Source organism: Phacochoerus africanus, chromosome 8 (genome assembly GCF_016906955.1).
Source record: "Phacochoerus africanus isolate WHEZ1 chromosome 8, ROS_Pafr_v1, whole genome shotgun sequence".
Taxonomy (NCBI): domain Eukaryota; kingdom Metazoa; phylum Chordata; class Mammalia; order Artiodactyla; family Suidae; genus Phacochoerus; species Phacochoerus africanus.
Genome location: NC_062551.1, coordinates 50,678,693 through 50,703,888, shown reverse-complemented (window position 1 = coordinate 50,703,888; position 25,196 = coordinate 50,678,693). Strand labels below are relative to the sequence as shown.

General features: G+C 39.9%; 1 protein-coding gene across 1 annotated transcript; it reads left to right on the top strand.

Annotated features, from left to right (window-relative positions):
• Positions 1–23,465, top strand: ZNF404 (zinc finger protein 404). Its single transcript, XM_047788992.1, has 5 exons — positions 1–64; positions 924–1,001; positions 12,364–12,423; positions 16,678–16,804; positions 21,109–23,465. The coding sequence occupies exons 3-5, from the start codon at positions 12,415–12,417 to the stop codon at positions 22,629–22,631; spliced, it is 1,659 nt and encodes a 552-aa protein (XP_047644948.1). The 5' UTR covers positions 1–64; positions 924–1,001; positions 12,364–12,414; the 3' UTR covers positions 22,632–23,465.
• The last annotated feature ends 1,731 nt before the right edge of the window (positions 23,466–25,196 follow it).

Genomic DNA, 25,196 nt, shown 5'->3' with positions numbered 1-25,196 from the left:
GGCTGACAGCAACCTCGGTCCCCGGGTCCTCTTCCGGTGGCCGAGCAGCTGTGGTACCTACGTGGTGAGTAGATCATATCCACAGATAAAAATCGGCGGAGGCTTCCACAATCCCCGACTGCAGCTGACAGGAACCCGCGGTTGGGGGGACAGGTGCTCAAGGCGAGGATGCTTTGGGCGCGGACAGGGTGTGTCGGGCCTTGAGCCTCGGGCCCTTGTCTGCCTGAGCAGCAGAGATTTTTATGCCTGCCGGAGAGAGTGTGTGGGTGTGTGTAGATGTGTCTTCTTGACGATGTGCCCGTCATTATTTAACTGGGAGGTTGTTCTTATTTAACTGCATGGCATATGGATGAGCGAAGTTTGTGTGGCCGTGAGGGCTGTCACTGGAACTCCAGGCTCTAGCTCGGCAGATTCCTCAGCCCTCTCGCCTCACAGCCACTTGGTGTCTGAACCCGGTAAAGGGTGGAAGCCAGATGCTGAGGTTTAGAATGAAATAATGGAGGATCCCAGCGAGAAGACACAGATTCGATCATGAGATGAGATTTCCTGAAGTTGGTTGAAGCCCCAAGACAGGCCTTTGGGAAGACTTGATGATGAGGTCCCAGGAGTAGGATTCCCTCCTTGGAAGGACTCCCCTTGAAAGTTCCAAGGGGTCCGGCTGTATGTTTCACAACCACAGCATTTCCAGCACTCTGGCCCCAGGAACCTACTGTGAATTAGACAGATTCCACCCTAGATATCAATGACCCTGGCCCCTCTTATACTGGGGAAGGTCAACACTGTTCCACTCCCCTTTCTACTCCCATTTGGTTGTGTGTGGTGGCCTGGGTGAGAGGGTCTGGTCATGGAGGGAGGGTGTTTTGTAAATGAATATGCAGTCCAAAAAAATCCTGATGGCTCATGATTGCCTTCTCTTTTCCCAGTGCTGCTGGTCTCTTAAATTTAAAAAAGGATCCCGAGAGGAAAGAATTTTTGTTACACATCTAAAAGTTTAAGTTCAGGTGAGTTGTTTCCTCATTATTCATAAAACACACTTTAATTTTAAAGGCATGAATCCTTCTTTTCCTTCTGCTGAAATGTCCTGCCTAATAGTGACGTATCTATAAATTGCAGGGCCATGCAGATGAATCACCCTTATCAGGGTCCCCAAGCCCTTCTCTCCATAATTAATTTAACCCATGTTCTACGATTAGCTATTATGTTTCTATTGTTGGCTAAAAACTAATTTACTAAACTAGTCTTTAATGAACATCATTATGCATAGGTCTTTATGTCCTTTTACAGTCCTAAGCTAAGGATGAACTTACTAGTTTGAAATTTGAGTCAAATACCAGACATTTATACTTGTACTCATTGGCATATAATGATGAAAAGGTGTAGTTGCTATCTTCAAATGACTTGTTATCCAGTAAAGACATGAAAAAAAACAGGAATAAGCAAGATAGAGGATCTCAAATTCCACTCGGGAAATTGAGGTGAGCTGCCTTGGGAATTGAGAGAAGAGATATTATTCTGTCTAGAGCAGTGATGCCTCAATATGATCAAATTATGAGAACCCTGTGAAGGAAAATGGATTTTACACCTTAGAGGTTTTATTCTAATGATGGTAAATGCATAATAACATTAAATGTGACAAAATGTCTCAACAGCTGTTTGCAGGACATTGTGGCTAGAAGGACAGGTTCAGAGCAAAATAAACCTGGAGTTCCCATTGTGGTGCAGTGGCTAATGAATCCATCTAGGAACCATGAGGTTGCGGGTTTGATCCCTGCCCTTGCTCAGTGGGTTAAGGATCTGGCATTGCCGTGAGCTGTGGTGTAGGTTGCAGACGTGGCTTGGATCCCGTGTTGCTGTGGCTGTGGTGTAGGCGGCGGCTACAGCTCCGATTAAACCCCTAGCCTGGGAACCTCCATATGCCACAGGAGTGGCCCTAGAAAAGACAAAAAGACAAAAAAAAAAAAAAGAAGAAGCAGCAGAAGCAAAATAAACCTATCGATTGGAAACATATACTAGGAAGCAGCCTTGAGACTCCCATTAATACACACAGAGCATCGAAGTCTCTAGTTTACACGGACACACATTTCTATAGGCAAACAAATTAGGGTTGGTTCAGGTACTAGGCACTGATCAAAATGAAATCAAACCTTTCAGTAAAAACACAGCAACTGTTGGAGTTCCTGCTGTGGCACAGTGGCAAGAACCTGACTGCAGCGGCTCAGGTCACTATGGAGGTGTGGGTTCAATCCATGGCTGGTGCAGTGGGTTGAAGGATCTGGTATTGGATCCCTGGCCTGGGAACTTCCATGTGCTGTGAGTGTGGCTAGAAGAGAAATAAAAACAAAACCAAAAAAACCCACAGCAGCTATTTTTAAAAGGACCACGTTGGTTCTCAAATGGCAGGTGCATCACCTGCTGGCCTTGTTCAAAAACAGTTTGCTACCTAATTGTCCATCAGCAGAGGAATGGATAGAAAAAGATGTGGTATATATATACAATGGCATATTTTTTGTTGTTTTTTTAGGGCTGTACCCACGGCATATGGACATTCCAAGCCAGGGGTCTAATTGGAGCTGTAGCTGCTGGCCTACACCATAGCCACAGCAATGCAGGATCCAAGCCACATCTTTGACCTACACCACAGCTCACAGCAACACTGTATCCTTAACCCACTAAGTGAGGCTAGGAATCCTACCCACGTCCTCTTGGATACTAGTTGGGTTCGTGACTGCTGAGCCATGACGGAAACTCCTACAATGGCATATTACTCCGCCATAAAAAAGAATGAAACAGTGCCATTTGCAGCAACACGGATGGACCTAGAGATATCATACTAAGTGAAATAAGTCAGACAAGGAAAGATAAATATCATGTGATACCACTTATATATGGAATCTAATTTTAAATGATGCAAATGAACTTTATTACAAAACAGAAACAGATTCACAGGCCAGGGATTGAATCCAAGCTGCAGCTGTGACCTCTTCGCCACAGCTGTGGCGGTACTGGATCCTTTAACCCACTGATCCAGGCCGGGGATCGAACCCACACCTAGGCTACTGCAGTCAGATTCTAAACCCACTGCACCACAACAGGAACTCCCTGTAACCTATTTTTTTTTTGTCTTTTTGCCATTTTTTGGGCTGCTCCTGTGGCACATGGAGGTTCCCAGGCTAGGGGTTGAATGGGAGCTATAGCCACCAGCCTATGCCAGAGCTACAGCAACGCGGGATGCGAGCCACGTCCGCGACCTACACCACAGCTCATGGCAACACCAGATCCTTAACCCACTGAGCAAGGCCAGGGATCGAACCTGCAACCTCCTGGTTCCTGGTTGGATTCGTTAACCACTGAGCCACCACGGGAACTCCAACTTATTTTTTTAACTGACACAATATTTTGAATATTTTCATTCCCTTAACAGTTTCTCAAACTTAGCATTTAATGGCTGCTTAGTATTTCATCACATGATAAATGAGCTTATATACAAAACAGCAACAGACTCACATAGAAAACAAACTTATGGTTACCGTAGGGGAAAGAGGGGAGTAAAATGAAGAGTTTGGGGTTAACAGATACACACTACTATGTATAAAACAGGTAAATAACAAGAACCTACTGTATAGCCCAGGGATGTATATCAGTGTCTTGTAATAACCTGTAATGGAATGGTATCTGAAAAAGAATACACGTACAACTGAATCACTTTGCTATACACTTGAAGCTAAGGTGACACTGTAAATTAACTATACTTCCGCTTTTAAAAAATGGTTCAAAAAAATCTTCCATCACATGGATATTCTGTTACACATTTAACTAATTACTGAGCTCAGAATGCTGAACATGCCTGCTCTCCATGCTTTTCCACTGCCATGTCTTGATCCACTTCACTTCTTTCAATTTCTCAGGGCCATATGGGAACTCAGGTTCTTGTAATTTCAGGGGTAGTGCTGTTTGGGAATATGGCAACAGCCCTTTACTGGTTCAGTATTGACAACCATGCTCTCTCAGAGGAACTTATATAGGGATGTAATACTCAAAAATCACAGAAGCGGGAGTTCCCGTCTTAGCTTAGCAGTAATGAACCTGACTAGTATCTCAGTCCCTGGCCTCGCTCAATGGGTTAAGGATCCGGTGTTGCCGTGAGCTGTGGTGTAGGTCGCAGACACAGCTTGGATCCCACGTTGCTGTGGCTGTGGCATAGGACGGCAGCTGTAGCTCTGATTGGATCCCTAGCCTGGGAACTTCCATATGCCGCAGCTGTGACCCTACAAAAACGCCAAAAAAAAAAGGACACAGAACCTTGACGTTCCAATTTGAGATGGTCAACTCAAAGACCTTAAGCCCTTGGAGGAAGAAAAAAATCTCATCATACCCCAAATATCACCATATTCAGATCTCTTTTATTTCACCCTCAATCTCAAAGAGAGTGTATAGTCTAGTATAATTTTTGTCATAAAAGTAATACATTCTCATACAATAATTCAGAAAATTGGAAGTTCCCTGGTGGCACAGCAGTTTAAGGATTTGGTGCTGCCATTGGCACCATGGCACAGGTTTGATCCCTAGCCTGGGAAATTCCATGTGCCGTAGGTGCAGCCAAAAATAAATACATTTTAAAAAAGAAAAAAATTCAGAAAATATAGAAAAGCTCAAAATGAAGAGACAATTATGTAATCATTTTACTATAGATTTTTTTATCCATTCCCTCCGTGCACATGCATATATTTATACATGTTTTACTTGCTATACCAGGAGAACATTTTGAAATATAATGCTTTTACTCATCATCAAATAAAGGTCTCTATCATTTTTTGGTTGGAACTTATATCACATATATAATGAAATACGTATATCTTAGCTGTGTATATGGTGTAATGAATCTTTTCGTTGTTTTTGTCTCTTCAGGGCTGCACCCGAAGCACATGGAGTTTCCCAGGCTAGGAGTTGAATCAGACCTACAGCTGTGGGCCTACACCCCAGCCACAGAAATACCATATCTGAACCGCATCTACACCCTACACCACAGCTCACAGCAATGCCAGATCCTTAACCCACTGAACAAGGCCAGGGATCAAACCTGCACCCTCATGGATACCAGTCAGATTTGTTTCTGCTGCACCACCATGGGAACTCCTAGTCTAATGAATCTTTACATTTGAAAACACCACCCAGACCAAGACACAGAGCATTTCTATCCCCACCCCCCGGCCCCCGGAAGATGTGCTTGTGTCCTCTCCCAGTTAAAACCACCCTCCCCTCCAAGAAGTCAGCATTATTCTGACTTCTGTCCCTCAATATGAGATTCGCCTGTTCTTGAAGTTCACATAAATGGAATCTCTTGTATCTGCTACCCTTTTTGTCCAAAATTGTACTTTTGAGATTCATTCATGGTTTTTTTTTGTCAATCAGTAGGTCCCCCCACCCAAATGTTGGGTAGTATTCCATTGCATCACCTTACCACAATCCACAGTTTGTTGATGGCTTCTTGTAATGATGAGTTGTTTCCAGTATTTGACTGTTATGAATAAACCATCTATGAAAATTCTTGTACACGTCTTTCTGTGGATACCTGTTCTTGTTTTTCCTGGGAATATACTCAGGGGTGGAAGTGGTTAACTTAATTTACACTCTGCAATGTACGCAAGGTCTAGTTACTTCTTGAACTGGCCAACACTTAATCTTGTCAGTCATCTTAGATTTAGCCATTCTGATGCATGTGTAGGAGTTTCTCATTGTGATTTTAATTTGCATTTTTCTGGTACATAATGGTGTGAGCATCTTTTCATATAATACTGTCCATTTTGACATTCTCTTATGAAGTGTCTATTCAGATCTTTTGTCCATTTTTTAGCCTGGCTTTTTCCTCTTGATTTGTAGGAATTTTAGGTGTATTTTGAAAAGTTCTTTGTGTTCTTTGTGTGTGTGTGTGTGTGTGTGTGTGTGTGTGTGTGTGTGAGAGAGAGAGAGAGAGAGAGAGAGAGAGAGAAGAGAGAGAGACAGACAAAGGGAGTATCTTTTATTAGCCTGTAGCTTCTCATTCACTTTCTTAATGGTATCTTATAATGAAGAGACATCCTTAACTTCAACAGAGCTCATTTACCAATCTTTTTCTTTTATGGTTATTGTATTTTTGTTCTGTTTAAAACATCTTTTCCTGGGGAAGAAGGGACAGAACTTCCTTACAGTAAAAGTCCAGTTGTTAAATATAGAAGAGGGACACAGAAAATGGCCATTGGGCAAACACCACAGTAATAGTTGCTTCAGACAAGATCCACTGATAGATGCTAAAATCAGAGGGTGAAAGTTTGAAGAGAAAAAGGATTTGCCAAGTGTCAAAGTATTTCCCACCACCCACCATTCTTATTAACTACAGAGAGAAAGGCAGTAACTTTCTCACGGGGAAACCCATCGGAAAGCGGCTACAGCAAGTGACGGAGGTTAATGTGATCAGTGAGAGAGCACGGACATCGTGAGCCCTTTCCTGTGATGCAGTGAGAAGGACGTCGCATCACTGCGGTACTGCAGAGCCTCATTCCAGTTGTGAAAATCAGACAAACCGAGCAGAGGGATGTTGCACAATATAAATGACTAGTACTCTTCCAAAGTGGGGAGGTCATGAAGATAGGTGTGGTGGACAGACTGTGGGGTGACCTCCCCTGACTCCTGCCTGCTTGTGTCTATGCCATTGTACAGTCCTCTCCCTTGGCGGGCAGGCAGGACCTGTCACTTGCTCCTAACCAATAGAGGACAGTAAAGGTGAGGAGATGTCACCGCCGTGATTAGGTTACTTGATATGGCAAAAATAATGGGACATCACCACTGGGCTTACATGACGTCATCTAAGACTTCATCATGGCCACCTGGAGACTCTCCTTGAGGGCTTCAGGAAGTAAGCAGCAATATTGGAGAAGCCCATATTGCAAGAAACTGCCGGCAGCCTCTGGGACCTAAAGGCACCCTCCAGCTGACAGTCAGCAAAAAGCTGGGGCCCTCAGTCATGTAGCCGCAAGGAAATGAATTCTGCCAACAATCTGAATGAACCTGGAAGTGGATTCTTCCCTGGCTGAGCCTCTGAATGTTGTTGGCAACTTACGAGACCAGCCTGAGGAGAGCACCCAGTGAAACTGTGTCCGGCCTCCGGGTCCACAGAAACTGTGAGATAACAAATGTGTGTTTTAAGCTAAATTTTGTGGTAATTTGTTATGGCAGCGATTGAAAACTGTTACTGTAAGAAAGACTGTGGAAATTGGAAGAGACTAAGAAATAACAGCCCAATGCATGTGGGGTCATGTATAGGATCCTGGATCCACTTTAATGGGCTGAACTGGTGCTATTTCCATAGGATATGGTGTTTGTAGTACTGTACCCATGTTAATTTCCTGTTTTTGATCATTGCTAAGGTGTTCACATTAGGCTGAGGGATATACAGAACTCGCTGTACTACTCTTACAACTTTTCTCTCAGTCTAAAGTAAATGGAAATAAAAATTAAACCAAAAAAAAAAAAAAAGGAAAGTTTTGCTTACCCCAATATCATGAAGATATTTTCCTGTTTCTTCTTCTAGCACCTGTATGGTTTTAGTTTTCACATTTAGGCTATGATCCATCTTGAATGTATATCTGTATTGGTGGATCAGGGTCAAAACTTTTTTTTTTTCCATACAGCTAGCCAAGGCACCCTTTGTTGAAAAGACTATTCTTTCTGCTCTAAGCTGCAGTCACACTTTTATTGTAACAACAACAACAAAAAAGTGACTATATGTACAGATCTCTTTCTGGGCTCTCTGTTCTGTTGGTCTGTTTGTCAGTCTTGTGTCAGTCCCACTGTTTTAATTACAGTAGCTTTATTATTATGTCTTGATATCTGGTGATATGCATTCAACACCTTCGTCCTTCAAGATTGCCCTGGCTCTTCCTGGGCATATAATTTTTGAATGAGTTTGTTAATCCTCTTAAAAGCTGCTGATATTGTTTGGAGATGCACAGAATCAGCAGGTCAATTTAGAGAGAATTGGTAATCTTAAAACTGACTCTTCTAATTCATGAACATGAAATATGTTCCCATGCACTGAATTCTTCTTAAATAGTTTTCCATTGTTTTATTGGTTTTGGTCTAAAAGTCTTGCACCTCTTTTGTTAGATTTATTCCAAAGTGTTTTATATTTTTTATGTTTTTTATAAGCCATTGGGATTCTTTTTTTTTTGTCTTTTGTTTTTTGTCCTTTTAGCGCTGTACCCATGGCATATGGAGGTTCCCAGGCTAGAGGTCAACTCGGAGCTGTAGCCATCGGCCTACACCACAGCCACAGCAACGCCAGATCCAAGCCGCATCTGCAACCTACACTACAGCTCATGGCAACGCCGGATCCTTAACTCACCGAGCAAGGCCAGGGATCGAACCCAAAACCTCATGCTTCCTAGTCGGATTCATTAACCACTGAGCCACGATGGGAACACCCTCTTTTTTTTTTTCATTTTGTCTGCGCCTGCAGCATGTAGAAGTTCCTAGGCCACAGCAGCGACCAGAGCCACTGCAATGACAATGCAGGATCCTTAACTGGCTGAGCCACAAGGGAACTCCCTGTTGGGATTTTTAAAACTTCCTTTTTCAATAGCTTTGCTTTCATATAATTATTTGTTTTATACTGTGACCTTTTATTCAACAAACTTGTTAATAAATTCATATACTAATTCTCATAGCTTGTAGAACTGAATTTTTTTCTATGTACAAAATCAGGTTATCTGCAAATAAAGATGGCTTTACCTCTCTCTTTCCAATCGTCATAGCTTTCATTTCGCTTTTTTCTCTTATGATATCGGACAGGCCTTCTAGCATAAAGTTGATTGGAAGTGGTAAACGTAGACACCTGCCTGTTCCTGACCTCAGAAGGATGTGGTCCATACTTCACCTCTCAGTTTTATTCTGTAGATCTCTTTCACCAGATTAAAGAAGCTTTCCTTCTTTTTTGGGGGGGGGTATGTTTTTAGGGCCACACCCACAGCCTATGGAAGTTCCCAGGCTAGGGGTCAAATTGGGGCTACAGTTGCCCACCTTCACCACAGCCACAGCAAGCCAGATCCGAGCAGCATCTGTGAGCTGCACCACAGCTCATGGCAACGCTGAATCCTTAACCCACTGAGCGAGGCCAGGGACCGGACTTGAGTTCTCATGGATCCTAGTGCAGGTCGTCACTGCTCAGCCACAACAGGAACTCCCATAAAGAAGCTTTCCTAGTTTGCCGTGAATTTTTATCACAAACTGATGTTGAATATTATCAAATGGTTGTTCTCTATCTAATGTAATGATCGAATGGTTTTCTCCTTTATGTTTAAAGTTAGATGATAACATTGATGGCCTTTTGAAAATTAAGTGGCCTTCGCATTTCTAGAATAACTCTCGTGGTCATAGATGCCACTGGTCTCTCCTTGCTAATATTTTAATATGCTTGACTCTGGGTTCATGAGAGAGTTATGCTCTAATTTTCCTTTCTTGTAGTGTCCTTGTCAGGTTTATGCAACAGAGAAAGCCTTGTCAGGTTTAATCGTATACTGGCAGTGCGGATAATATATTATAGAGACTCTGGATTATGTTATTGTCCTTTGGCAAGTCCATATCAGGGCTTCTCAACCTTGGGGCTGCGGCACTTTTTGTCTTGGTAATTCTTTGTGGGGGGCTTTCCTGTGCACTGTAGGATGTTCAGCACCCCTCCCCATCTCTTCCCACTAGATACAGGCGTACCCCTGCACACACTCTGACACCCAGATATTACCTGGGTAATATCTGACATCCAGATATTACCGGGTGTGCCCTCGGGGGCACAATCACCCCCTGTTTGGAACCAGTAATCTGCACAATCATTTTTAGCATCTACTTTGTTTCCTATTATATTGAGTGTCTGTCGTCGCATTCCTTTACACACCTTTAGGCACGTTTTATAGTTAATTTCCTTTGAATGGAGTCTCAGAAATAGCCTTTCATCATTAAATTCTTCTTATGCTTAATCTTTCCTCTTATGCAAATGTCTCCATTGCATGCAGTTTTCACAGGTCTATAGGACAGCATGGGAATGTGCTTCTCCCTTACCCATACGTGGTGCATCAACATTTTAAAATCTGGCAGCTGGAGTTCCCTTGCGGCTCAGCGGGTTAAGGATCCGGCGTTGTCACTAATGTGGTGGGGATTCAGTCCCTGGCGCAGGAACTTATGCATGCTATGGGTGCAGAAAGAAAAAAAACCCTAACAGCTGTATAGCTATAAAAATGATACATCTTTTTTCTTCTTTAGTTAATGATTTTTATTTTTTCCATTGTAGTTGGTTTACAGTTCTGTCAGTTTTGTATTGTACAGCAAAGTGACCCAGTCTCACACACACACACACACACACACACACACACACACACACACACATTCTTCTTCTCACATTATCCTCCATCCTGCTGCATCACAAGTGACTAGATATAGTTCCCTGTGCTATACAGCAGGATCTCATTGCTTACCCATTCCAAATGCAATAGTTTGATGATACGTCTTTATTGCTTTAAAACATTTCTTTAGTAAATCTTGTGACAAATGATGTCTTTTTTTAATATTTTCTTTTAAAAAATTTTAAGTATAGTTGATTTACAGTGTTGTGCCAATTTCTGCTGTACAACAAGGTGAGCCAGTCATACATCTATATACACACACACTCTTCCTCGTATTATCTTCCATCATGTTCTATCCCAAGAGACTGTATATAGTTCCCTGTGCTATAGAGCAGGACCTCATTGCTTATCCATTCTAAATGTAATAGTTGGCATCTACTAACCCCAGACTCCAAGTCCATCCCACTCCCTCCCTCCTGCCCCCTGGCAACCACAGTTCTGTTCTCTGTGTCTGTGAGTCAGCTTCTGTTTTGTAGATGGGTTCATTTGTGTCATATTTTAGTTCCACATATAAGTGATGTCGTATGGTATTTGTCTTTCTCTTTCTGACTTACTTCACTTAGTATGAGAATCTCTAGCTGCATCCATGTTGATGTCTTACTTACTTATGCTCAGGTTTCACACAATAGAGCAAAACTGGGGGTCAGAGACAACAGTTCAAAAAAAAGTTGGAGTTCCCATTGTGGTGCAGTGGAAACAAATCTGACTAGGAAGCATGATGTCGCGGGTTTGATCCCTGGCCTCACTCAGTGAGTTAAGGATCTGGCACTGCCATGAGCTGTGGTGTAGGTTGCAGACACGGCTCAGATCTGGCGTTGCTGTGGCTGTGATGCAGGCCAGCAGCTGTAGCTCTGATTGGACCCTAGCCTGGGAACCTCCATATGCCACGGGTGCAGCCCTCAAAAGACAAAAGACCAAAAAAAAAAAAAAGTTGATCATAATAAAAACGTTTTTCAAAACACATCACTTCTACTTATTGTTTGTGACACAGAAAAATATCTTTACTTTTTTAAGCTTCTATTTCCTCGTCTGTTGAACTGAGTTAATAAGTAGATTTCAGGATTAAATGTTAGTGTGTATAAGGCACCTATCCCATAGAAGTTTGCAAAAATCTATATGTTGCTTTATAGCCTCAGTGAGCATGAATTCACTCCTCTCTTGTGGATACTGGATGAGTGGGAAGCCCAGGAGAGGGGTCAGAAGCAGTGATTCGTGCCAACAAGCAAAAATGGATCCAGATAGGGAAGCCCAGGTTAGTCAGCCCAGAGGATCTTGGGAGTCAAGTTGAGGCTTCCCACGGGCAGGCAGTTTTACGGTGGTCGAGATCTCTAGGTTGGTCTCTACTGTTGTCTGCCTTTTGTCTAGCAGAACCCAGGTTCACCTTAAGACCGTGAAGGTTGTTGAGGTTTGTGTTGCACGGCCTGGTCTCAACCTTGGAAGGTAGGGCAGGATTGGGATCTACTCAGGACGACAGCCCAGGCTGGGTACATCTGGCCCAGTCAGAAGGAGAGGTAGGCCAGAGGGGCCTGTCTGGATCCTGCTTTGTTTGTAAGAGAGCCTCTGTTATGTATCCACACTGTGTAGCTTGCATGGATTTGCCTGGATTCTGTCTCATATCTCCTGGCATGTGTTTGTGTGTTTGAGAGGGCAGAGGGTGGGCAAGGATGGCAGGAAGCAGGAATAAATAAGAGAAAAGAAAGGCTAGAGTTCCCTCGTGGGGCAGCAGGTTAAGGACTTGGCATTGTCACTGCTATGGCTCTGGTTACTACTGTAGTGCAGGCTTGATCCCAGGCCTGGGAACTTCTGCATGCCACAGGTGGGGCCAAAAAAAGAAAAAAGAAAAAAAAAAGACAAGAAAAGAAAAAAGCCTCTCTTACCTTCAAGAATTTTTGGAGTTCTGAGCTACACTTGGTCTCAAGGATTCTTTTTCCTCCCTCAGCTCTGGCTTCTCTGGACTCAGCTTCTTAGAAGGATTAGCAGTTCTAAAGCCATGGCCCAGGTAAGTGGATGTCTTTTCCTTTATCCTGAAATATTATGATTTTTAATTCAGGTTATATTTTCATTCTTTATCCTGAACCCTCCTTCCTAGGAAAGCTGTAACTCTGAACCTATGTCAGTTTCTCCCCTTTTAGAGGTTGGTGCCCTCCCTAGTTGCTCCTTTCGTGTGTGTGTGTGTGTGTGTGTGTGTGTGTGTGTGTGTGTGTCTTTTTAGGGCTGCACCTGCAGCATATGGAAGTTCTCAGACTAGGGGTCAAATTGGAGCTGTAGCTGCTGGCCTACACCGCAGCCACAGCAACCCCAGATCCAAGCTGCATCTGCGACCTACACTACAGCCTGTGGCAGTGCCAAATCCTTAACCCACTGAGCAAGACCAGGAATTGAACCCAAATCCTCATGGATACTAGCTGGGTTTGTTTCCACTGAGCCAGTATGGGAACTCCATATTTGCTCCCTTTTTTTGAACTGATTTTTCACTTTTTTGTTAAATGACTTATTCAGTCTTCTCTTGAGGGCAGTGTTGGAGCGGTGAATGGGTGAAGTTCCATGAAGGAAGTATTTGAGCTTCCCTTGTTAGGTTTTTAGTTTCATTAAAGAGAAATGGTGCTCCTATTTGACCCAAGAAAAGAGAACTTTCTTCAGTTTTCCAGGTAGATAAGGGAGAATTTGGTGATAAATGGTCTTAGTGGCATGAGACTTCAGCTTTAAAAAGCTTTTATCCAACAAATGAATGGATAAAGAAGATGTGGTATATACACACAATGGAATACTACTCAGCCATAAAACAGAACAAAATAATGCCACTTGCAGCAACATGGATGGACCTAGAGATTATCATGCTAAGTGAAGTCAGGCAGAAAGAGAAAGACAAATACCATATGATATCACTTATATGTGGAATCTAAAATACAACACAGGAGTTCCTGTCGTGGCTCAGCGGTTAACAAACCTGACATCATCCATGAGGATGCAAGTTCAATCCCTGGCCTCGCTCAACAGATTAAGGATCTGGCATTGCCTTGAGCTGTGGTGTAGGTTGCAGATGCAGCTCAGATCCCACATTGCTGTGGCTGTGGTGTAGGCCTGCAGCTGTAGCTCGATTTGACCCCTAGCCTGGAACCCCATATGCCATGTGTATGGCCCTAAAAAAGACAAAAAGACAAAAAAAAATACAACACAAATATATAACCACTATGGAAAACAATATGGAGGTACCTAAGAAAACTAAATATAGAACTACCATATGATCCAACAATCCCACTCCTGGACATATATCCAGACAAAACTTTCATTCAAAAAGATACATGCACCCCTATGTTCATTGCAGTATCTCTGACAATAGCCAAGACACAGAAACAACCTAAATGTCCACAGACAGATGAATGGATTAAGAAGAAATGGTACATATACACAATGGAATACTACTAAGCCATAAAAAAGAACAAAATAATGCCATCTGCAGCAACATGGATGGAAGTAGAGATTCTCATACTAAGTGAAAGAAAAGTTTTTAAGTTTGGGCTGAAATGGGATTGATGCCTGTCTAGAGAGAGGGGGGTTTCCGGCTAAGGAATCACTGAGAAATGAATAGGTTTCTGAGGTCCATTTTGTAGTGGAAGTGAATTCCTGGTCTTGAGTGATTCATTGTTGTTTTGGATCATCTTACATGAGTGTGTTCTAACTCAAGAACCAGAAGTTCAGTAAGAGACTGTAGAAAAGAAAGTCATTTAGAACCACCTCCGGTTGATAATACTGAACCGTGGGGAAGAGGTTAGGATTTGTGTCCAGCCTAAATACTATAATATATAATACTCTACATATTTGTGTTATTATAAGTAGTATTTTAATACTTTGGGAAAGATTAAACCTGATGTCTAATGGCCCTAGGGACTAAATGAAAACAAATTTGCCAGAATAAAGGAAATGTTTATGATATAATCTGACATGTAATAAACTTGTCTCAATAAAATTATTTTCTTGGAGTTCCCTTCGTGGCTCAGTGGTTAACGAATGCGACTGGGAACCATGAGGTTGTGGGTTCGATCCCTGGCCTTGCTCAGTGGGTTAAGGATCCTGCGTTGCTGTGGCTGTGGTGTAGGCCGGCGGCTACAGCTCCGATTGGACCCCTCACCTGGGAACCTCCATATGCCGTGGGAGCAGCCCTAGAAAAGGCAAAAAGACAAAAAAAAAAGTAAAATTTTTCTTTTTGGCCTCACCCATGGCATATGAAAGTTTCCAGGCTCAGGGGTTGAACTGGAGCTGCAGCTGCTGGCCTACACCACAGCCATAGCAACACTGGACCTGAGCCGCCTCCATACTGACCCTATGTTAGGTCCTTAACCTGCTGAGCCACAATGAGAATAGTGATAAAATCAATTTTATACAAACTCTAAGAAACTTCATAAGCTTTTTTGAGGTATATTTGACATATCATTAAATGTATATATTTTGTCTTTTCAAAGCAGCTGTATTGAAACATAATTAGCAATAAATTACTCATATTTGAAGTATAGAGTTTGATAGGTTCTGACATGTGAAACCATCACCACAGTCAACAAAATGAACATACTGGTGTTCCCTGGTGGCTCTGCAGATTAAGATCAGGCATTGCCACTGCTGTGGCTCAGGCCACCGCTGTGATGTGGGTCTGATCCTTGGCCTGGGAACTTCCTTATGTCGTAGGTGTGGCAAAAAAAAAAAAAAAGATAATGAACATATCTATCACTCCAAAATCTTTCTCGTTCCTCTTTATATTTGATCCTCCCTTCCCATAATTTATGTAAATGGAACCATACATTATATACTCTTTTTTGGTCTGTCTTATTTCATTCAGTGTATTTATTTTGAGATTCACCTATGCTGTGCATTCTATTTTATGGCTGACTGGTATTCTGTTCTCAGGATATACTGCAATGTGTTTATCTCTTCCTCTGTTGATGGGCATTTGGGTTCCTTCCACTTTTGGAATTTACAAATAAAGCTGCCATGAACCTTCATGTACAAATCTTTGTGTGAACATATTTTCATTTCTCTTGGGGAAGCACTAGGGGGAGAATGGCTGGGCCATATGGATGCTTAACTTTTTAACAAACCAGTGAACTATTTTTAAAGCGATGGTACCATTTTACATTCCCCCCAGCACTGTATGAGTGTTCCATTTTTTCCCTCATCCTCAATCAACATTTAAAATGGTCAGTTTTTAGTTTATTAGGAAGTTTACTTTTGGTGGTAATCTAGGGCGATTACAAAGATCACTTCAGTTGTTACTTGCCTCAGGGATCACAGTTTTTCACTGCCCAGTGTTTTCTGTCTTGAAAATCATATTTTAGGCGTTCCTGATGCAGCGCCACAGGATGGGTGGTGTCTCTGCAGCACCAGACGCAGGCTCAATCCCCAGCCTGACACCATGGGTTAAAGGCTCCGGCTGTTGCCGCATAGGTTACAAATGTGGCTTAGATCTGATCTCTGGCCCGGGAACTCCATGTGCCAGGGTGCAGCCAAATATGAAAACAAACCATGTTTCATAAAATTTTGTCCAGGCTTTTAGTTATTTTTCATCATTATGAAGGTATATCTAAGCCCTATTATTTCATTTTGGCTGGAAGAGATTTTATAATTCATTTTTCAGGAAGAAATCAATTCCTCGAAGTGAAAAGATGTAAGGACTTACATTTAACAGTCTGTGATTTAGGGGTTCCTGTTGTAGCACTAATGAACCTGACTAGTATACATGAAAATGCGGGTTTGATACCTGGCCTTGCTTAGTGGGTTAAGGATCTGGCATTGCCATGAGCTGTGGTATAGATCGCAGACACAGTTTGGACCTGGCATTGCTCTGGCTGTGATGTTGGCTGGCAGCTGCAGCTCTGACTCCGCCCCTAGCCTGGGAATTTTCATATGCTGTAGGTGCAGCCCTAAAAAAAAAAAAAAAAGTCTATGATTTACATACACAGGAGGAGGTAATGTGCTTATGTGTACTATTTCACTTAACTGGGTCAGTCATTACTTTCTTCATTTTCATACATTTGGATACTTCAGCTTTTCTATATCATTAAAGAAATTCTGTGCTCCCATAGGATGCTTCAAGACCACATAGGCATTCTACTTCAGATATGCTAATTTTTTAATCTAACCATGTCATAATCTTTAACTATAGCTACTTGTTTCTATATATCATCCCCTACTGCAACTCAATATACTGCCTTGAACTTTTTTTGTTTACCTTTACAAATAATACGTGGATTTGTCATTTCAGGTGCCACTGACATTCAGTGATGTTGCCATAGACTTCTCTCAGGAGGAATGGGAATGCCTAAACTCAGATCAGAGGAATCTATACAGAGATGTGATGTTGGAGAATTATACTAACTTGGTATCACTGGGTAAGGACATCTGCCTGACAGGATGTAGAATCTGCTATCTGGAATATCCACTTTCTCTACTATATATTTTATGCTCTGTGCCAAGAAACCAGCTACATTTCTGCTCCATATTCTCCAAGGACTAGTTTGAGCTTGGTGAGACTGAAGTGGGCATCTCCATTCAGCACTTAAGTCTTTCCTACCCTTCATCTACTTTCCATTTTCCCTTTGTTCCATCCTCCTATAGCTTTTCGAAATAACCACAGGATTGAATTCTGGGACTTTTACTGCATAACTACTGGCAAAAAAAACCCAAAACCCTAAATTTCATATTATGTGTATGTTCAGAATGTATGTAAATATTATATTTTAACTGCTGATCCACCTACATGGAAAACAGATAACATAAAGTCCTGGTTTTCTCTTTATTACAAAGAGCCTTTGTAATATTTACAGTGGTAGAAAGAATCAAGATTATTTTGTTTCTGAGTATTTTTTTGTATTTATAATAGTGGAAATGTTGGCTTTCAGTGATTTGATAGATTCTACTCAGAGGTCTTTGTTCAGTTTTTGTTAAATACTAGACCATTCTCTCCTTTCTTCTGGGATTCCAGTTATACATATGTTAGATCTTTTGATCCTATCTCACAGTTTTATCATGTATTAATTTTCTATTCTGTTATTTTCTGTTGATCTGTATTGCAGCTCACTTTTATTCTTCTGTGATGTGTCTGCTCTTAAAGAAGGGTTCTTCATATCACATATTGTTTTATTCAGTTTGATTGTCTTTTATAACTTCCAGTTATCTGTTGTACTCTTCATTCTTTTATTCACTGTCTTTTTATAACTGTTTTTTCATCTATTTTCTTAAACTTTTTTTTTGTCTTTTTAGGTCCTCACCCATGGCACATGGAGGTTCCCAGGCTAGGGGTCAAATCGGAGCTGTAGCCACTGGCCTACACCAGAGCCACAGCAATGCCAGATCTTTAGCCCCTTGAGCGAGGCCAGGGATCAAACCTGCATCCTCATGGATACTAATCAGATTCGTTTCCGCTAAGCCACGCCGGGAACTCCTGTTTACTTGAGCATTTTAATCAATAGTTATTTTAGAATTCCTATATGCCTTCTTTTTTTTTTTGGTATCATCTAAGGGGCTACTTCTTTTGTTTCTTTTTTTCTCTTGTTATTTGTCATATATTAATGCCTCTTCAATTTTCTAGTAACAGCAATTGTGTCCTGGACTTTGTGTACAAAAGAACTGAAAAGAGTCCAGATAATGGTATCTTCTACCAGAGAGTATTTATTTTCCTCCATGAATCTAACAGAATAGCAGAGATTAAGCTGGGTCACTGCTGGTTTTCAGTATTGGTAACAGCTTTTTATCACTGTCCTCAGAATCATTGAGTTTCTCTAGTGAAAACATGGTGGTAGATCCTCAGGGCCAGTCCATTAATTCTTTAATGGCTCTTGGCCTATCCATTTTGATTTTGAACTTCCTCTCCCAATGATTATTTTATTTCCAGAAGAAATGCTGTAAATTAATAAGCTAATCATCCATTTGATAGGTTAGGAAAAGAGGAGCATAGTAGACTTAAAGGAAATGGAAGGAAGTAAATAAAAAAGTACAGAACAGAAATTAATGAAATAAAAACCAAACCTATACAAGAGCAAGTCACAGCTATAAGTTCGGTTATTTCAAAGAACTAATAAAATTGGTGCAACTCTGGAAACACAAATCAAGAAAAAAAAATCTATGTAAGGAAAAAAAAATGAGACCTAATTATAAACCATGAAACCTTAAAAATATGATGCTATTTTGACAAACATTATGCCAAAAACTGAAGAATCAAATGCAATAACTTATAAAATTTTATTCTACAAAATTCTCCACTCAAGGAAAATGAAAATGTGAAAAGTCTCACAAGCGCTAAAGAAACTGTATTGTCATTAGGAATCTTCCCACAAATTGAAAGATGCAGGCCAGGATGGTTTGTCATTACAGTATAAGTGCAAAAGTTTGAACATGTAAGAATCTGGGGTGTGTATAACTGAATCACTTTGTTGTACAGCAGAAGTTATTACAACCTTGTAAATCAACTATACTTCAGTAAAACTTCAAAAATAAAAAAAAAGTAAATTAAATACTGAAGGGGAAAATAAAAGAATTTTGGGGAAAATTTCCCCATGACCTCTTATATGTTGAATTTTACAAAGAAAAGTAAGAGATGACTAGAAAAAGACTTGAAAATATAGAGTACATATATAATAGCTCTTTTAATATCCTTGGGGTTTTTTGCCTTTTTTTTTTTTTAAGGGCCACACCCACAGCATATGGAGGTTCCCAGGCTAGGGGTCGAATTGGAGCTACAGTGTAGGTCACAGATGCGGCTCAGGGCCCGTGTTGCTATGGCTGTGGCATAGGCCAGCAGCTACAATTCCTATTTGACCCCTAGCTTGGAACTTCCATATGCCACGTGTGTGGCCGTAAGAAGAAAAAATAAAAAATTTTAAAAAATGATACCATCTGATATAATTTCTGAAAAATTACTGAGATATATTTCTGAGAAATTCAAGAATGATTGGCCTTGGCTATAAAGGAATCAAAGGGAGAATTTGGGAAATGCACTTAGAAACAAAACAGATTGAGCATCTGTACGGTGGATGAATAATAGTAAAATTACCCTGATGAAGGTAGAAAAACATAACTTTGAGATTCAAAACAGAAACAATCATGCACAGGATGCATTACACAATAGTGGTAAAGACATGTATAGTTTTAAGGGGACAAGCAATTACAGAATGATCAGGCATCAATTTTTCCATTCATATTTTTGACTGAATTGGTCTAGATGAGCCTTTTTTTCATCTTTAAGGTAAATGACAGAGGAAAGCATATTTTGCTATAATAAGATGTGGGAGATTAAAGTTAGAGATGGTTGGTAATTGTTACATAATTTTTAGAAAGTAGATGGTTTTTTACTCAGTTCCCTTCTCCAGTGACTTTGATTTTCATCCTATTTACCTTTTTTAATCCAAGTTATCTTTTTAATTCAATATTTTATTCTATAGCTAATTGTTTAATACTACCCTTGTGCTAAACTTGTTTTCCAGTGATGGTTGAAAGAAATTTTAAATCCATACTTGAGTTTTAGAGTAAGAAAATAAGTAGTAAAACAAATGAGACAGTAAATATGTAATAGAGAAAAGCACCAGGAAGACAAAGAATTAGGTGTTGGAATACAAAATAAAGGGTATGAATTTACTTAGCAGAGCCAGCCTTTCTAAGGAACTGACTTCTAACCTGCAACACCTGGAGATAGTCATTTAGAGAAGCCACCTAAGAGGATTCCTGAAAGGTAGGGCATCTGTGTGAAGCCCCAGCAATGGGAAAAGTTGTGATATGTTCTAGTAGCTGAAAAGATGCTGTGTGATCGGATATAGGGAACAAAGAGGTCAAGGGGTTGAAATGAATTTGTAGAAATAGGACAGTCTTCTTATTCATTGTTATGCACTTGAATTTCATTCTAAGATAAAGGCAGACTGTTGAAATTTTACGTTGAGGAGGGATGGGCTGGGGGTTTGGGATGGAAATGCTATAAAATTGGGTTGTGATGACTGTTGTACAAATATAAATGTAATAAAATTCATTGACTTAAAAAAAAAAACAGAGTTAGGACTTGTCTGTGACCCCAGTATGTTCAGGTGCAGACAGTAAGGGAGGTTGGGAGTCCAGGCCCCTCTGTTCCTTGTGGCCCAGGACACACCTCAGCCAGGGCTGCTCTTCCAACATGCATAAATGTGCATTCCCTGGGCACCATAGGCCATTGGCTGTGTCCACTAGAGATTCTGGGGTCCACAAACATGTTTGAGACCTGGGGAGAAAAATCATTGGCTCTGAAGTACATAAATGAATAAACGATGGAATGAGTTTCCACAAAAACCAGAAAATTTACATAGAGAGTCATCTGGAAGAGAATATTAAAAAGGTGGATGACCAGGACCTACTTGTATATTCTGATTCACTCAGTCTCAGTGGCTGTCCTGAAGAGTAGTATATGTAAATTTCCTTGGTAATCCTGATCCACCACTAAATATGAAAACTACTTATTTTTTTTCTTTGCCTGCTCACAAACCTTACATTCTCATGTGAACTTTCATAATTTTCTGAAGCCTTCTTGCTTTTAAAAAATTTCATCAGTATTTATTTTACAATTTTATGACCCTGTTACTTCTAATGGATATACTTGTGAATTTATCATTATTCTTACTACATTTTCTCTGTTCCAAGAAAAACAGCATTTGTTTGTTTTCTCATTATCTTTCAGACTTTGATTTCACAACTGAGAGCAACAAATTATCTTCAGAAAAAAGCAGTTATGAAGTAAATTCATACCATTGGGAGACAACAAAAAGAAGCAAAACCTTCAACCTTATGAGGTTTATTTTCAGAAGTCATTCAGAGAGCAGAATTGAATTGGAGAGAAAACAGGCACCTAATGTGGGATATTTTAGTCAAATGATATTCAAAAAACATATATCGCATCCTCTATATCAGAGGATTCATACTAGAGAGAAGTCATATGAATGTAAGGAATGTAGGAAAGGCTTTAGGAAATATTCACACCTTACTGAACATTTGAGAAACCACATTGATGTGAGACCTTATGAATGTAAGGAATGTGGAAAGGCCTTTGTAGTTCTCCAGCATTTTATTAGACATAAAAAAAGTCACACTGACTTGAAACCCTATGAATGTAATGGATGTGAGAAGGCCTTTCGGTTTTATTCACAGCTTATTCAGCATCAGATAATTCATACTGGTGTGAAACCCTATGAATGTAAGCAGTGTGGAAAGGCCTTTAGACGTTATTCTCACCTTACTGAACATCAGAAAATTCATATTGGTTTGAAACCCTATGAATGTAAGGAATGTGGGGAAACTTTTCGATTGTACCGGCATATGTGTCTACATCAGAAAATTCATCATGGTGTGAAACCCTATATCTGTAAGGAATGTGGAAAGGCCTTTGGTCATCGTTCAAGTCTCTATCAACATAAGAAAATTCATTCTGGTGAGAAACCATATAAATGTAAACAATGTGGAAAAGCCTTTGTTCGCAGCTATCTACTTATTGAACATCAGAGAAGTCACACTGGTGAGAAGCCTCATGAATGTAAGGAATGTGGAAAGGCCTTTAGTAGGGGCTCAAGCCTTCTTAAACACAAGAGAATTCATAGTAGTGAGAAACTCTATGATTGTAAGGAATGTGGGAAGGCCTTCTGCAGAGGCTCTCAACTTACCCAACATCAGAGAATTCATACTGGTGAGAAGCCCCATGAATGCAAAGAATGTGGGAAGACTTTTAAGCTCCATTCATACCTTATTCAACATCAAATCATTCACAGTGATTTGAAACCATATGAATGTAAACAATGTGGGAAAGCCTTCAGTCGTGTTGGAGACCTTAAAACACATCAGTCAATTCATGCTGGGGAGAAACCTTATGAATGTAAGGAATGTGGAAAAACCTTTAGACTTAATTCTCAACTAATTTATCATCAGACAATCCATACTGGTTTGAAACCATATATATGTAAGGAATGTAAGAAGGCCTTTCGTTCTATCTCAGGTCTTTCTCAACATAAGAGAATTCATACTGGTGAAAAACCTTATAAATGTAAAGAATGTGGGAAGGCCTTTAACCGTAGTGACCGACTTACTCAACATCAGAGAATTCATACTGGTGTGAAGCCACACAAATGTAAGGAATGTGGGAAGGCCTTTACTCGTTGCTATCAACTTACTCAACATCAAAGATTCCACATTGGTGAGAAATTCTTAATGTAATGAGAGTCAGAAAGTCTTTAGCCATGGCATATCCTTTAACATTATCATTCTTCTACCACCTAATGATGTTATGGTAAAGACCCTAAGAGCATATACTAAAAATCTATCATCACTCATCCATATTTCATTTCAGATAATTCATTCTGGACAAAATTCCATAGCATATATTAAACAAGAAACAAATTCAAAGCTCATCCCCTTGAAGATTAATAATGGGAAGAAACCCTATGCCTTTGTTGCATATTGAGAGTGTAGCTATTGAAAAACTAGAAAGTGGTTGGAAGAAATTTTCTGACAATAATTTCTATAGTACAGATAATGTACCATCTACATTCCATACAATTCATGGAAATTAGAAATTAACAATTGGGTAGCCAAAGACAGGTGTTGAATTGGAAAAGTTTTCATCATGTTTTTGAAAAATTGCAAGTTTACATAAAAGGTATAACAGGAGTTCCCGTCATGGCGCAGTGGTTAATGAATCCAACTAGGAACCATGAGGTGGTGGGTTCGATCCCTGCCCTTGCTCAGTGGGTTAATGATCTGGCGTAGCTGTGAGCTGTGGTGTAGGTCACAGATGCAGCTCGGATCCTGTGTTGCTGTGGCTCTGGCATAGGCTGGCAGCTACAGCTCCGATTAGACCCCTAGCCTGGGAACCTCCATATGCTGTGGGAGCGGCCCAAGAAATGGCAAAAAGACAAAAAAAAAAAAAGGTATAACAGTGGTGCAATGAAGGTTTGTTTGCCTTCCACCTAGATTCAGTATATCCTCTCTCCTGCTCTCATATGAAAATACATATATAAAGATTTACATGTATCATAATTACCACATTGTGTATGTATACACATGTATGCATATATACATACATATATATGAAACTGTGTGTATATATACATATACATGTACATTATATATATATACACACACACACACAACTCCTAGACTTCCTAAAGATTATTTTCTACATGACCACTAAGATACTGTCACCTAAAAAACATTAACAATACACTTATAATGTTCTAATATTCAGTCCATTCACAGATTTCTCTAGTTGTTTAAAGTGCTGGCTTTTTTAAAAGGCCAAAACCAAACTAAGCTCATACATTCTATATGGTTATGGCTATTGAGTCTCTTCTGATCAAGAACTTATCCTCTACCTGTTTTGTGACAAACTTTTTGAAGACTCAGGAGAAGTAACTCATATAATGTTGCACATTCTGCATTGTCCTAATTTTTCTCCAGATGGGCCTAACATGTTTCTGTATCCTTCATATTTATTGAGAACTGGGTCTTATGTCTAGAGGATTGATTACGTTTCTGATTAAACATTTTTGACAAGATAACTTCAAAGATAATATTGTGTACTCATTATTATAAAACAACAGGTGGCACACAAGTGAAGCTAGGTTTGATCTCTTGATTCATGTATTAACCACCACCAGCTCTCTCCACTGTACTGTACTTTTTTTTTTTCAATTAAGAAGTCATCCAGGGAAAGCCACACCATCACTCCACTTGGAAATTTAAATAGTCTTGTGTATTTTTAAAGAAATTAAGACCAAAAAACCCTTATCTTTTATACTACTCATATATTTATCCTTTCACATGATCTTCACTCCTTCTCAATGATCTAAATTTCCATCTGGTACTACTTCCCTTCAACTTGAAGAACTACTTAGGATTTCTTGGAGTTCATATCTGCTGGTGATGAATTTTCATAGTTTTTTTTTGTTTGTTGGTCTGTTTTTTTACTGAAATTCCTATTCTCAAAGGATTTTTTTCTTGCTATAGAATGCTGGATTTTGTTTTTTATATATTTTTAAAAAGATAATATGTCACTGATTTCTGGCCTCCATAGGTTATGAGAAGTCCTGTGAATTATTTTTCCTCTGTGCATAATGTGTCATTTCCCTCTTTGTGCTTTCAAGATTTTCTCATTATCTTTAGTTTTCATTTTGAATATGATGTGTCTAGGTAAAGTTTTGTGTTCATACTTTCTGGGGTTCACTGAGCCTCTGAAATCTGTACACTTATACCTTTCACTAAATTTCAGAAAAATGTGGCCTTTATATCTTCAAATATTTTTTTTTTTCTGCTCTTCTCCTTCTGGGATTCCAGGCAGTCATATGTTAAATCTTTTGATACTGTCCTACTGGTCACTGGCTCATTATTTATCTTCAATCTTTTTTTTTTTCAGTTTTTGAGATTGGATAATTGCTATTGCTCTGTCTTCAAGTTTGCTGATTCTTTTTTCTGTCCTCTCAGTTCTGCTGTTAAGCTAATATATCAAATGTTTATTTTGAGATACTGTGTTTCTCAATTCTAGAGTTTTTATTTAGTACTTTTTAATAGTTTCTATTTCTTTACTAAGATTTCCTATTTCTTCATTGAAAGCATATTTTTGCAATGGTATTGATTGCAGTGAAAATATTTTCTATGTTGATTTACCTAGAAAATACGTAAAACTATTTTTATTAACTTATTAAAAACTTCAACAAATGTTCCTACCCTTTTATCTAGGTCAGACAAAACGGTTTTCCTCCCCTTAAAGTGTCAGATTCTGTT

What these genes read in the sequence shown, in the direction of transcription:
- ZNF404 (XM_047788992.1), top strand. An exon ending in TACTAACTTGGTATCACTGG is followed by an intron (nt 16,805 to 21,108) that starts GTAAGGACATCT and finishes ATTATCTTTCAG; the next exon opens with ACTTTGATTTCACAACTGAG.